General features: G+C 46.0%; 1 protein-coding gene and 1 pseudogene across 7 annotated transcripts in view; both read right to left on the bottom strand.

Moving 5' to 3' along the window:
• On the bottom strand, nt 1–4,796 carry LOC103691091 (NHP2-like protein 1 pseudogene; annotated as a pseudogene).
• Zscan21 (zinc finger and SCAN domain containing 21) overlaps nt 1–14,773 on the bottom strand; it is a 30,303-nt gene that overhangs the window by 9,448 nt on the left and 6,082 nt on the right. For 3 of the 7 annotated variants that reach the window (XM_039089408.2, XM_063271277.1, XM_063271275.1), the window contains exon 3: nt 14,137–14,326. In XM_039089408.2, coding sequence (XP_038945336.1) covers nt 14,137–14,326 — 190 coding nt within the window. Of the gene's footprint in view, nt 1–5,845; nt 7,063–11,715; nt 12,096–14,136; nt 14,327–14,773 lie in introns of those variants that run through there. The other 4 variants (XM_039089402.2, NM_001012021.2, XM_039089407.2 and 1 more) reach the window with 2 other exon arrangements.

Below are 14,773 nucleotides of genomic sequence, written 5' to 3'. Positions count from 1 at the left end.
TTCTTTTTTTTTTATTTAAAACGAAATATGAACATGTTTATTAGGATTTCAATAATGAACATGTTACCACTTTCTTCATGTGAGGGAGAAAACACCTGACCCATGTTGTGGGAGTTACTGGATGAGGGCTCCCAACACAGGTGTCAAACGGCTCCAGAAGAAATCCCATTTACCAAGGAGAGGATGCTTCCCGCTAGCATTGTCTCTGCTGTACGCTCCGGCCAAACAGCCACGATTTTCCCAGAACCCCTTTGAACTGTTACTGCCTCAGATACGGGAGAATATAAGGTTACACACATGAAAACACACAGACATTAATAAACGGCACCTGGACATAGGACTAACATCAAATTTCTTCAAACAATAAGGGATGGGAAGGGACTGCTACCCAAAGAAAGTTCCTCAGTGATGGTAACATTTATGGAGATCTTGTATCAAAGGTACAAGGGACCAGAAAGGATACACTATTCCTGGCGTTAAGTTTCTCCTGGTTCTTCCTGTTGTTAAATGGTGACATTTTGCCTTTCATCTGTCTTAGGTATCAATTCATTTTTTTTAAAAGGAAGACTAGATGGTAGAGGAGGATGAAGAGATAGTGAAAAACAGCCCTGTTAGGACAAAAATTAAAAAGATGAAAACAGTACACGCTAACAGGGCGTGAGTAGACAGGAACAGGCAGAGGCCACAGCCTACACCTGGAGCCGCTCAGTCGACTGCTGAATGGACCGGATCTGCTGCCTTAGTTGAGAGCCTTCTTTGATGGTAACAGAACAGGCGATGACCGGCCTGGAGACTCCACAGGCCCGCCCCAAAGCCTGCTTAGAGCGCACAAATTGGTAGGGGACATTCTTGTCTTCACAAGGTGAAGGTGCAGGATGATCTCTTAGGGCTCAGCGTCTGCTGCCATCACAATGAACACAGAATTGCCTCTGTTTTGGTGGCTCCGTTGGCTACTTTCCGAAGCTACTTGTAGTTACACGGCTGCTGAACAAGATCCAGCAGCTTCTTGGTGAGGAGGGCATCTGTGAGGAGATTGGCTTTCGGATTCACATCAGCCTCCATCATGGCTGTAGTGCCTTGCCCTGGCTCAACAACGGCCCACTTCGGCCAGACTCACGAGTCTTAATTCTTTATCATGCTACAGGGTTGTTTATTTTCTGTCACTTCTCAGCCCTGCCTACTTCACTGCTCTCTTTTTTTTTTTTTAAGATTTATTTATTTATTATATATAAGTACACTGTAGCTGTCTTCAGACACACCAGAAGAGGGCATCGGATCTCTTTACAGATGGTTGTGAGCCACCATGTGGTTGCTGGGAATTGAACTCATGACCTCTGAAAGAGCAGTCGGGTGCTCTTAACCGCTGAGCCATCTCTCCAGCCCCTTTTTTTCCCCCCTATGTATCCCTGGCTGTTCTTTGTAGACCAGGTTGGCCTCGAGCTCAGAGATCCGACTGCCTCCACCTTCTCCGACTGCCTCCACCTTCTCCTCCGCCTCCCACATTCTGGGACTAAAGGCACATGCCACCACACCGTGCAGCCCAGCTCTGCTTCCCTGTTCTTGCTCTCTTGGCCCCCTTACTCCCTCACAGCCTTTCTCCCTTCCCACCTCTCCCCTCCACATTGCTTTGATGATGCAAAAGCATCAGTTACAAGAAGACCCTGAGTATCCTACCATTCTACTTACCCAAGGAATTCCTGTGAGAACCTTACCGTATGGTTACTTATTTTGTTGTTGGGGGCTGAACCCAATCTCAGGAATGCTAGGCAAGGAGGCTTCTACTGAGCTGTAGAGCTTCCTCCAGCCACTTATTTAGTGTTTCTGGAACAGACTGGCCTTGAATTGTGTGGAAGATGACCTTGAACTGATTACTCCTGCCTCTGCTCGGGCAAGCATTGCTAGGCCCTGCGATTGCTTGGCGGTTACTCTTATCACCTGAGCCATGGCACCATCACTACCACCTCACATTTTCTGTGGATTTTTTTTTCCAATTCACTGTGCACACCAGCTTCCATTCCTACCAAACTAACAATGTCCCTCAAGACGGCTCTGCAGCCACTGCATGGCAGTGCATGTTCTCCTACCTCCCCCAAGAGTGCCTGCCCTGCGACCATGAAACCAGGGTTCTGTATGAGCTGGGTTGGGGTATTCCCTTTATCCTTAAATTCAGTTCCATGAACCTGTGCGTGAAGCAGTGTACACTTGGGACCCCAATAGTCTTCTTATGGCAAGCAAGGATAGGGAGAACTGCCCGAAAGCTCAGTCTAGCATAGAGAGACCCTGCCTCAGTGTAAGCCGGAAGAGTAGAGCTGATTCTCAAAATTGCTCTCTGACTGCCTGACAAGTGCAAACCCTCACTCAAACACACATTATACACACATAAAGGAAAGAGCTAGCACTACAGCTCAGTCCACAAAAGGCCCGCTTTGCAACCACAAACCAGGCTTCTGTCTCAGGCATAAACTGGTGTGGTGATTCATGCCTGTAATCCCAGCACTTGGGAGCTGAGGCCAGAGGATCAGAACTTTAGTTACCTTTGAACGTAGTAAGTTCAAGGCCAGCTTGAGCTATATAAGGAACTGCCAAGAAAAAAGGCTTTTAATAATCCAGGCAGACTGGTTTGTAAATTGTACACACCTGTATTGTCTAATGTTTTTTAACCAGTTTCTGCAAAAAATCCTACCACGATTATGGATTTGTTACTTAGTTATCCTGTTTATCCTTTAATTTTTTTTTTATTATGTGTAGGTTTATGTGCACAACGTAGGCTTGCAAGTGTCCATGTAGGCCACAAGAGGGAGTCAGAGATCCTAGCACTTACATAATGCTGTGTGAGTAACTCAGGTCCTCTGAAAGAGCAAGGAGTGGTCTTAACTCTTTAGCCACCCAGAACCGTTAATTTTATTTTTCAAGTTATTGTATGTTGGGGGAACATATATATCTTATGTGGAGGTCACAGCACAGCTTTCAGGAGTCAGTCTTCTCCTTCCGTCATGCGAGTCCCAGGGATTGAATTCAAGTTGTCAGCCTCAGTGGTTCAGATCCACCTCGGTATCCTTCTGCCCATCTCTCTCACTCTGAATATATACTGTTTGGTATGTGTGTGCATGAGTGGAGGGGTGTGTAGCGGTCAAAGGACATACTTTGGACGTGAGTTCTCACTGCCTTGTTGAGACCTCAGTGCCCATCCCTCATGCTCGAGGTATCTCTTCTGTTTCTGCTCTAGGCTAGCTTGCATGAGCTTCTAGGTACTGTCTGCTCCTATCTTGCTGCAGATGCTGAGATTACAGACGGGCGCTACCCCATTGGACTCTACACAGGGTTCTGGCTGTCGGAGTTGTATAGTGGTGGTTTTTACCCAGAGCCAACTCCTTCGCCATGTTTTTTGCTTATCTCTTGAGGCCATCCTGCTAGGAACATACTGCTCTAAAACTAGTGTTTTACTGGTACACTGACTTTGTCTTTGACATTCCTTGTCTTGTGATCATTTTGCGACATAGACCTGCAACAGATTCTTTGGTTAGTATTACACACACACACACACACACACACACACACACACACGACTGCTGCCTGAAGTCCAATTCCTCTGTGGGCCACTTTTATCAGGAAATACAAACGAGAAGTTATCATTCAATGTACCGAGTTTAAGGTTTTAAGGTTCTGGGAGGACACCTAGATACACTTCTCCCAAGCTACTTTAACAATAAGAAAATGCCAGTTTTTATTTTCAGTGTCTCACTCCTCTTATTTGGCTGGTACATGACAACTTAGTTTGTGTGGCTTAACCTGCTCCTTGATTCAGAAATAAAAGATGCTAAACTCAAAGAATGGAAGTTGGGAGCTCTCCTTCAGAAGAGCCGTATCAGGATAGGTGGTCTTGGTACTGGGGTAGGGGAGGGCTGGGAGTGAATAGAGAGCCTTCAGTTCTGTAGGACAAAGGGAATATTACAGACTTCTGGGGGAAGGAGGGCTAAGTGCCACAGCCCAGTGGTACGACCTAGCTTACATACCAGGAGTCACAAGGTGAGAGGCCATTAGAGAAAAGTTAAGGCCTGAGGAGATGGTCAAGAACACATGCTGCTCTTGACAGAAGACCCGAGTTTGGTTCCCAGAACCTACATCAGGCAGCTCATAACCACCCGTTAACTCCATTCCCAGGGGATCCCACACCTTTGGCTTCCACAGGCACCTGCCCTCATGTGCACCCTGACACACACACATACACATGACTAAAAAATGCAATCCTAAGAACAAAGTAAGGAGGGACAGGGTATGGTGGTGCACACCTTTAATCTGAGAATTCAAGACACAGAGGCAGGAGGATCTCAGAGTTCAAAGCGGGCTATGGTTCAAAGTGATGGTTTACATAAGTTCCAGGTCAACCAGGGCTACATAGGTCCTGTCTCAAATCACCACCCCCACCCCCACACAATGATGATGTTTAAGTTTAATATTGTTTGAAGAGATGACTCAGTGGTTAAGAACACACACTGTTCTTACAGAAGACCTGAGTTCAGTTTCTAGCACCTATGTCAGGGCTCACAGCCATCTGCAACTTTTTTTTTTTAACAGATTTATTATTTATTTTATGTATATGAGTACTCTATCTGCATGTACACCTACATGTTAGAACAGGGCATCAGATCCCATTATAGATGGTTGTGAGCCACCATGTGGTTGCTGGGAATTGAACTTAGAACCTCTGAAGAGCAACCAGTGTGCTCTTAACCACTGAGCCAACTCTCCAGCCCCCATCTGTAACTTTACTTCCATGAGGAATCTGACACCTCTAGCTTGCATAAGCACCTGCACACACGTATGCCTACCTATGCTTGTATACACACATTAAAAATTCAATTGTCTTGGGCCTGGGTATAGAAGTGTGGAGAGGACTGGTGCCAAGACCACAGCAAGCTTATCAACTCTCTTGTCCACAGAGAGCTGATGGGATGAGGTGTGGCTTGATTGCTGGGATCTAAGTAGAGGTACGTAATAATCCTTAGGTCTGGCACTCCACAGGAAACTCTCTGACTACCCAGCTCACCAATGGGTGTTTAAGTACTTCGTAAAAACCTTACAATATGCAGACCAGCATGTGGCAGAAGGAAGGAGGGCAGTGGGTTTCTAGGCAGCAGTGGACACAGAGCCAGAAGTGTTACCACTGCAGAGGCCACATTCAGATTTTGCCAGGAAAGATTTAGGGCAATCCTGTTGGGTTTCAGTTTCTGGAGTTTTCAGACGAAAGCTGCTTGCAGAGAACTGATTTCCACAGACATTGGCATAGACAGGATTAACAAAAGTCACAGGCTGACAATGATCACAATAATGTAACGTGTGGCTCCTTATGTCAGGACACAGCACAGTGCAACCATTAGGCACCTGCTACCCACACTCTCCCACGACTTTCTCACATATGCTCGCTCACATGCGCTCACAAGCCGTAGGCTGGACACAGTAGGTCTTTCTTTCCTTCCTCTGCCCTCCCCTCCCTTCTTTCTTTGAGATATCTGGCCAGCGTGAGACTTAGGATCCTCTCTCAAGTGTTGGGAGTATGAGGGTGTACCTCCAAGCCTGGCCAATGCCTTACCCACAGAATGTTCAGTAACCATGGCCAGTGACAGCTTTAGTGGGTAGGAAGCCTGCTGCTGGGCCTGAGAACCTGAGTTGGATCCCTGGGACCCATATGCTGGATGAAAGGAGAATCTGCATCTTTAAAACTTTAAATTTTAGGGGTGGAAGAAAGATGTCCTCTGGCCTTCACACATTCATCCACTCACCCAATAAAATGTAAAAAAGAAAAGTTCTATAACAACATTATTCATCACAATAATAGTACTGAGGCTTTACATGATGCTATACGTTTATTCTGAATCAGACTGTTCAAGGTGGCTCAATTCTTTACAAACTACAACTGTGGAATACATGTTAAAACAGTTAAACAATTTTAATGTCTCTTCCTTAACTATACTGGACACACAGTACACTGGAGCCTGGAGTGTGAGGAGGGACCCTGCTGGTAGAGGTGACCAGTGTGGAGCTCCCGGCTGCTCTGTAGACCTCTCTTGTCTACTCTATTGCTGTGGAGCTCTCCCTCCAAGGCACCCCTCGATGACTAGAGCCAAACCTACTATCAAACATGAAATGCATTACAGAGCTTCTTCCTAGCATTCACATTCTAACGTTTACAACAATAACAACAGACAGAAATGGACACTTACTGTACCTCTCCCTCTCCAGTGTGGACTCTCTGATGCTTGGAAAGATTTGACTTGCTACAGAAGGTTTTCCCACAGTGGTTACACCAATAGGGTTTTTCACCAGTATGGATTCTGTGATGCTTATTAAAATTCGAACTATGGTTGAAGGCTTTGCCACACTCCTTACACTTATAGGGTTTCTCCCCTGTATGCAGGCGTTGATGGGAACTGAGACCTGCATGCTGACTAAAACTCTTTCCACACTCATTGCACTGATAGGGCTTCTCCCCTGTGTGGATGCGATAGTGTCGAATGAGGCTGCCCTTCCCACTGAAGGCTTTCCCACAGTCTTTACACTGATAGGGCGCCTCTTCTGTGTGCATCCTCTGATGTTTAAGGAGGTCTGAGCTCTGCCCAAAGGCTTTCCCACACTTACAGTCATAGGGCCGGTCCACCAGATGTGTCCGGTAATGAAGGGTAAGGTTGGAGCTGTGGCTGAAAGCCTTCCCACACTTGGTGCACACGTAAGGCTTCTCCCCAGTGTGTGTTCTCCGGTGTTTAGTGAGGTTTGAGCTATTGCTAAAGGCCTTCCCACACTCTGCACATATGTAACGTTTCTCTCCTGGAGCAGGCCTAGCAGACGCTGGTTCTGCCCCTTTCCTGGATCCCGTGTCTTGAAGAGAGGCTTTTGCCCCTCTCTCCCTTTCCAGGTTGTTGGCCCACTGCCTTTCTGACCTCGATCCATACTTATTGGCAGTGATCATGGGCATGATGTTTCTTTTGAGTCCACCTGCATGAGACTCTTCTTCAGAACTTCTCTGCTCATCTGCTGAGTCCTCCTTCTGCGGATTCAATTTAAAACCTGGAAACAGGTGGGTTAAGCGTGTTAGTTGTTCCTTTTCTGAGGGAGCTGTTGCAGGGAACAGGACCACCAGGTGAGGTAGTAGATGTGACGTGTGAATCTAACAGCAATAAAATAAAACCCTTGTCCCATCTATTATGGTCTGCATTCACAAGACCCTGCCTGCTATGTCAATCACCTGATTATTTTACAATTCAGTCTCTAGAAAGACTCTCCCCACTCCGCCCTCCTGGACGCTTGGGAACAGTCTAAATTACACTGAGGTTCTGTTTGTGGCTTCACACTCGCTTCTGCAAAGTACTCAGAGCCAACAGTTACGTGAAGAATTTCTGGTTTTAAGGGTTTCTCAGTCATGCAGATAAAGGAAAGTCAAAGCTCAAGTTCTAGCCAGGTAAACGCCAGGTTTCAACGCCTTAGGTTTGACTGAGATCCACTCAGAGCTCAGACAGACGGGCCAATTTCCTCTGTACCCTGTGCTACTGGCTTCCTCTTCCCATCCAGTGCACCTTCTCAGGGCACCTAAGTTTCTTTGAGACTTTAAGCGAGGCCATCATTGCCAACTCCTCTCTCTTAAGAGCACTTAAAAGCCTTTTCTCTAAACTGGGCACTAAAACTTTAGTGATGTATGTCTTTTATCCCAGCACTTGGGAGCCAGAGGCAGGCACATCTCTGTCTTTTGCGGCAGCCTAGTTTACATAGTTCCAGGCCAGGTAGAGACCAAAACAAAAGACAAAAACAAAATTAAAAAACAAGTCACAAACACAAAACAGAATAGCCACAATGACCCCATGACAACACAACAACAAACAGCCCATTTCCAGCTCTGGTAATACTTCCTGGCTCTCCACTTTGTGTAGAACTGACAAGTGACTATGAAAAGGGCAATGAATGGAAGGAGATGATTTACCCTATTTTAATTTTTTTTCTTTCAACTGTCATAATTTACCCTTAAGTCTTTACAGTTGAATACAATTCCATTGTGTGTGTATACATTTTCTTTATCCATTGACTCATAGGCTGCTTCTGTATTTTGGATCTATATTTGGGAATAGAGCTGTGGTAAAAATTGGCCCATCTCTGTGATACACGGATTCACAATCCTACAGATAGGAAGCAGGGTACAGTGGTCTTATCTCTAATCCCAGCACTTGGGAGAGGTGGAGGGAGGACCAGAAGTTCAAGGTCACCTTCTCTTACTAAGCACTTTTGAGGCCAGTAGCCTACTTTAATTAAGAAAACAAACAAGTTTTTTGTGTGTGGGTGTTTTGTCTACATGTATGTAAGTGTGCTTCGTGCATGCCTGGTGCTGTGGAGGGCAGAAAAGGGGACCAGCTCACCTGGAACTGCAGTTGTGGACTGTTTTAAGCTACCATATGGGTGCTGAGAACTGAAAATGTTCCTCTGCAAAAGTACCAAGTGTTTGTAACTGTAGACCCATGTTTCTAGTCACAATTATCCCAGTCTTTAAAAGATTTATTTTCATGTATGTGTGTGTCTCATTTCTTATGCCCATGAATCTGCCACACATATGAGGGTGTCTGCAAAGGCCAAAGAGGCCATTAGATCTCTTTAAGTGGGAGTCCCAGGCAGTTGTGAGCAACTGTGTGAATGTAGGAACTGGACTGAAGCTTTTGTCCTCTGTAAGAGCAGCAACTGTTGATCTGCTGAGTCATCTCTCCAAGGAGGAGGAAGGAGAAGCTGCTACAGGTTAGGAGTCAAGAAAACGTGGCCCTGAGAGCCGGCCAATTAGCTGAGGGTTATCCATAGCAAAGTAGATTCTAGTGGCACAGAGGGGAGGTTTCTGCCCAGCTCTTGTCCTGTCAAGGAAATTATTGTAAACAATAAAAGTTGTGTGTCTTTTATCTGGGAACTAAATGGTCAAAGGTAGGGTAGAAACCCCAGATTGGGATTAAAAATTTCAACAACATTCCAGCTCTTAACTCATATCTATGAATGTGAAAAAATACCTTGGGTCCAAAATCTATTGACAACGGTCAAGGTGTGGTCAGTCAGGAGTACATCCCTATCAATGATCTGTATTCTGTACTCACTTGTGTGGTGCTGGCAAGAGCAGAGGTTTGAGTTGGGAGGTTGGCTATTCCAGTCTGAATCAAGTTTCAAAGGGCCAGAGTCTCAGAATCCAAAGGAAGGCAGAGGAGACAGAAGTGTAGAAGAGAGCAGACTGAGGTAGAAGACAGTGATCGTATTCTAAAACTGGGTGCTGTGGGGGAATGTTTTAACCTACAAGAAGGAGGGTATCTTAAGGTTTCCTTGCCGTGAAGGGACACCATGAGCAAGGCAAATCTTAAAAACAAAAACATTTAATTGGGGCTGGCTTACAGTTTCAAAGGTTTAATCCATTATCATTATGGCGGGAAGCGTGGCAAGACATGGTGCTGGAAGAGCCACAAATTCTACATCTTGATCAGCAGGCAGCAGAAGGGAACTGTCTTCTGGAGGAGGCTCTGATTCCACACTGGGCATGAGTGGAGGCATAGGAGACCTCAAAACCCACGGAGACAGTGACACGCCCCCTCCAACAAGGCCACGCCCCCTCCAACAAGGCCACGCCCCCTCCAACAAGGCCACGCCCCCTCCAACAAGGCCACGCCTACTAATAGTGCCACTACCTGTGGGCCAAGCCTATCAAACTATCACGTTCCACTCCCCAGTCCCCACAGGCTAGTAGCTATAGCATAATGCAAAATACACTTAGTTCAGCTTCTAAAGTCCCCACAGTCTAGCTCAACAACGTTTAAAAGTCCAAAGTTCAAAATCTCTTCTGAGACTCATGCAATCCTTTAACTGTAATCCCTTATAAAATCAAAATCAAGAAGCAGATCATATACTCCCACCATGACAGGATATACACTACCATTCTAAAATGTCATAGTGAGGACCACAGCAAGACCAAAATCAGCTGAGCAAACTCCAAACTCTGCATCTCCATGTCTGACGTCCAACTCTGTCCCAGCTTTGCTGACTACACCTCTCTCTCTTGTGCTGGTTCCACTCCCTCCGTGTTAGCAGCTTTCCTTGACAAGTATCCCAAGGCTCTGGCATCTCTTAGCACCATGAAATGCCCAGCTCTGCCCTCTGCAGCACTCTAGGCTTTGGCTGACTCCACTCCACTGCTGCTGCTGTGCTTGGGTCATGCCAGGGGACTGGCAGCTTGAATACACTGGGGTCTTCCGCTGCAGCTAGGCTTCACTTTGAACGATAGCCTCCCATAGTCTTTCTTCCTGGTGCCAAGCCTCAATTGCAACTGATGCTGCACCTTCAACAATGGTCTTTCCTTTCGCAGTTTGCTATGCTTGATCAAAATGCTCCTCATAAGAGTGAATAACATGACAGAGTCTATGCTAGGTTTCTTTGAGATACCCTTTGTCAGTGCAATTAATCTGGTCTCTTCACCTTAGCCTCAGAAAGACTCTGACATGGGCAAAAAGCAGCTACATTCTTTACTGAAATATCACAAGAACAATCTCTAGGCAACATAGTAAAATTATTTTCCTCTGAATCCCCCTGAGCCAGGCCCCCACAGTTCAAGTCACCCTCAACACCACTCACTGTGCTCTATGCGCCTACTAGTATGCCCCATTAAACTCCACTTAAAGCATTCCACTGCTTTGCTAATCCAAAGTTCCAAACTCCACATTCCTCCAAACAAAGGCACGGCCAAGCCTATCACAGCAGCACCCCAGTCCCTGGTACAAGCTTCTTAGGGGTTCGCTGCTGTGAAGGAACACAATGATCTAGGAACTCTCAAAAGACAAACATTTAATTGGGGATGGCTTACGGTCTGAAAGGTTTAGTCCATCATCATCATGTTGGGAAGCATGGTGGTGTGATGACAGACATGGTGTAGGAGGAGCCACGAGTTCTACATCTTAATCAGCAGGCAGCAGAAGGGGACTGTCTTCTGGAGGAGACTCTGATAACACACTGGGTGGTGCCTAGTCATAGGAAACCTCAAAGCCCACCACAACAGTGACACCTCCAACAAGGCCACACCTCCTAACAGTGCCATTCCTTGGGCCAAGCATTCAAATGCATGAGTCCATGGAGGCCAAACCTACTCAAACTACCACTGAGGGTCTTCCTTCTTTTTTGGAGGGGGTGTGGGCGTAGGGCAGGGTCTGGAACACACTAGGAATGCAACAGTCCCCGAGGCCTTAGCATAACTGAAGCCATGATGGAAATACCATTCAAGCTTTAGAACTCAGCACACAGGCAGGAACACCCTCCGAAACAAGAACAAAGATGGAATCCATTAAAGTCCACAGTTCTGAGAAAGTCCCTAAATGTTCTAGCCTGGAGTTTTGGCTGGCTAATGCTCTTTTATGGCTGAGGTGTCAACCAAGGATGTGGTTTTTATTCTTAAAAGCACAGCCTAAGAAAGGCTACAGACTGCACTTGTGTCTGCACCTGAACATAAAGACTTTCTCTTGGCTTGAACCCATTTCTAAGTGGTCTTCTCTAGTGGATACCTCACAAAGGAAGGCAAGGTGGCTTTAAACTCACGGCAGTCCTCCTGCTTCAGACTTCCAAGAACTATGAGCAGTTATGTTTTTGGTTTTCTCCATGTATAATTATAGTCCATGGAAGCCTCAGGTAACTGGAAGACGGTATTAATAATTCCAAACAATGAAAAACAGTTAACAGGGTTTTTTAATAGTTCAGTTTTTATGTTTCTCAAACAATATGATTTTGTTGTTTCTTTTTTTTTTAAACGTTTGATTTTTTTTAAAGATTTATTTATTTACTTAATGTATATAAGCACACTGTAGCTGTCTTCAGACACACCCAACCCCACTACAGATGGTTGTGAGCCACCATGTGGTTGCTGGGAATTGAACTCAGGACCTCGGGAAGAGCAGTTGGTGCTCTTAACCGCTGAGCCATCTCTCCAGCCCGATTTTGTTGTTTCTTAAATCGGAGTGTCAATATATATATAGCTCAGGTTGGCCTTGAACTCTTCCACCTTGGCCTTTTGAGTGCTAGGATTTCAGGATACGTGACACCACACTTGGCTGTAGAATGTGAGAGTTTTGTTGTTTACTTTTATGTTTTATTTTAGATTTGCTTGTTTTATGAGTGCTCTGTCTCCAAGTATCTATGTCTACCACATTTATGTTGGTACCTACAGAGTCAAAACAAAGAACTAGATCAACCTAGAATTAGAGTTACAGATGCCGGCGTGCCACCACATGGGTGCTGGGAACCAACCTCAGGCCCTCTGCAGGAGTAACGAGTGCTCTTAACTACCAACTCCCTCCAGCCCCCTATAATGTGGCTTTCTAAAAAAAACTTTAGGCCAGGTGTGGTGTGCACACTCTTGAGTCCAGCACTCAGAAGGAATAGGCAGGTAGCTCTTTATGAGTCTGAGGCCAGCTTGGTTTATGTAGTGAGTTCTAGGCCAGCCAAGACCCCATAGTGGGACCCTGCCCAAATGAATGAATGAATAAATTAGTTAATAAATAGAAATAATTACTGTGTGTGTGTGCAGGTATTCCTGAAACTGTGCGTGTGGAGGTCAGTTCTTTCCTTCCATCAGATAGGTTTCAGGGATGGAACTCAGGTCTCCAGGCTTCCAGAGCAAGCATTTTAACTGCTGAGCCATCCCGTCAGTCCTAAGATGTACATTTTTAAACAATCATTTTGAACTATGTGCCTGCCTGTCTGAATGTGCATCAAGTATGTGCAGGCATCCGTGGGACTGGAAGTGGGCGTTGAAAGTAAACCGTGAACCAGGGTCTTCTGAGAGAGCAGCTACTGCTCCTAACTGCGTCACATCTCCAGCCCTAAGGACAGCTTTCTGCTTGTTTTATTCTTTTTGAGACGGGGTCTCTTTACATACCATTGGTTGTTTTAAAGCACACTCCATAGGCCAGGCTGACCTGCATAGAGATCTCATGGCCTCTGCCTCCCGAGTGCTGGAACTAGAGGTGTGTGCCATCATGCCTGACACAAGAATATGGTTTAACAGGGCTCAAAGCTTGCTTTCCAAGAGGGAATTTCAAGTGTCTAGGACATTGTAAGCAACTCAGGCAATTTCTCAGGCCTATGGCTCTGCTCATGAACATACCTATCCATGAAACATGGTAAGAACAAGATTTGGAACAATGTGCTGTATTTTCACCAACATGTAAGTTTGATTATTCTTTGCAGATGTTTTTACTCCATGTAAATGAAGGTAAATAAGAACAGAAACGACCAGTGTAAAATAAGGCTGCTATGTATTACGTAAATCATGATTTGTGGAGATCTGAGCTAGGGAACAGCTAGTTGCCTTAATGTACTTTTTTGAGACGAAGTCTCAAGAAATCCAGACTGGTCCTGAATTCTCCATGGAGCCAAGGCTGAGCCTGAATGTGAGTGCTGGGGTTGCAGGTGAGTGCCATTATATGTGGTTTAAGTGGTCCAGGGATGCAGCCCAGGGCCTCCTGCATGCTGCTCCAGCACTCTACAACATGGGCTGCTTTTCCCTACCCTAACTTTTGGCCTGTGTTAAGTCTGCAGAGGTTCAAAAAGGTTTGACCTTTCCTGGACCCAGTCTGTTCTGCTCTGAATCCCAGGAACTACCCTTAGGCCTAACACTTTCCATGTTTTCCAGCTGTACTTGAGTATGCCAGTGGGTACACCAAAAGACGTAAGGGCAGGAACAGTGTACAAATGAGGCATCTATTCCATTTTCTCTTTACCCAGTGGCAAGACCTGGAGCAGAGCTCCTACCATGTGAGTCTTTCCATCCCTACCAAGGCTCAGCTCTTGTCTGGTTCTGGCAATAACAGGTCTTCCTTCCTAGCCCTTCGGACTCACAGGCAGGCAGCTATACCTTGCCAGCTTAGTGCTACACTGGCTCATCCAACCTGTCCCTATCTCTCCATCGGTCTCGCTCCTTCTTCAAACTGAGCTCACTCCACTCAACCTCCTACAGCGTGTTGCCTGGCCTAGTGCTGGGAACCTGCCTGAGACAACAGGGTTTGGGAGAGGGAAGTGCATGCCTTCTGCTCTACCAGTCAGGCCGACCCAGATATTACCCCTCTCCTGGACCCTGAGAGGGGTCCTTACCTTGGCGCTTTCTTGGGTCCTGAGTGAAAACCTCCTCTTCACCAGTCTCTTGGATGTACAGGGGCCCCCAAAACTCATATTTAGGGCTGGCATCCACAGGCTGGGTCTCAGTGCTGCTTAAGGACTCCATTGCAGTTCCTGAAGTTGATATTTTCTCCCAAGACTGCTTCTGTTCATTTGGAGATGAGACCTAGGACAGTAAGAAATGGCTGGGTATATGCAATGCGAGCTATGCAGACCTTTTTATGCCCATCCCACTTGGTTCCCAAGGCTACTTCAAGACAAAAGTGGATAATAGGGAGAAACATGATCCAGCTCCCCGGAAAATTCTGTCTGGTTAATCTTATTGGACAGTGCTGAGTAGTTTCTGCCTTCCAGCCTACAGGAAGGTAAACAACTTAAACTAGCTTCAGGAAGTCACTGAAACTGACCAGATTTACCAGGCTCCTTCCTGCCAGAATAAGCAATAACAGGAAGAGTTCCTCTGAGACTAGGAACAGAGCTGCAAAGGAAATGCAGACCAGCTAAGCCGCCTGAAACAGGACACTCTCTAACCTGCTGAGCCATGCCTATGCTCCAGGTACATCTAGCTGATCTGTGATCTGTCACAAATGTTGGGGTGGGCTTTGGTGATGCA

Source organism: Rattus norvegicus, chromosome 12, assembly GCF_036323735.1.
Source record: "Rattus norvegicus strain BN/NHsdMcwi chromosome 12, GRCr8, whole genome shotgun sequence".
Lineage (NCBI taxonomy): Eukaryota > Metazoa > Chordata > Mammalia > Rodentia > Muridae > Rattus > Rattus norvegicus.
The sequence above is the reverse complement of the archived record's forward strand: the minus strand, read 5'-3'. Positions and strand labels throughout refer to the sequence as shown.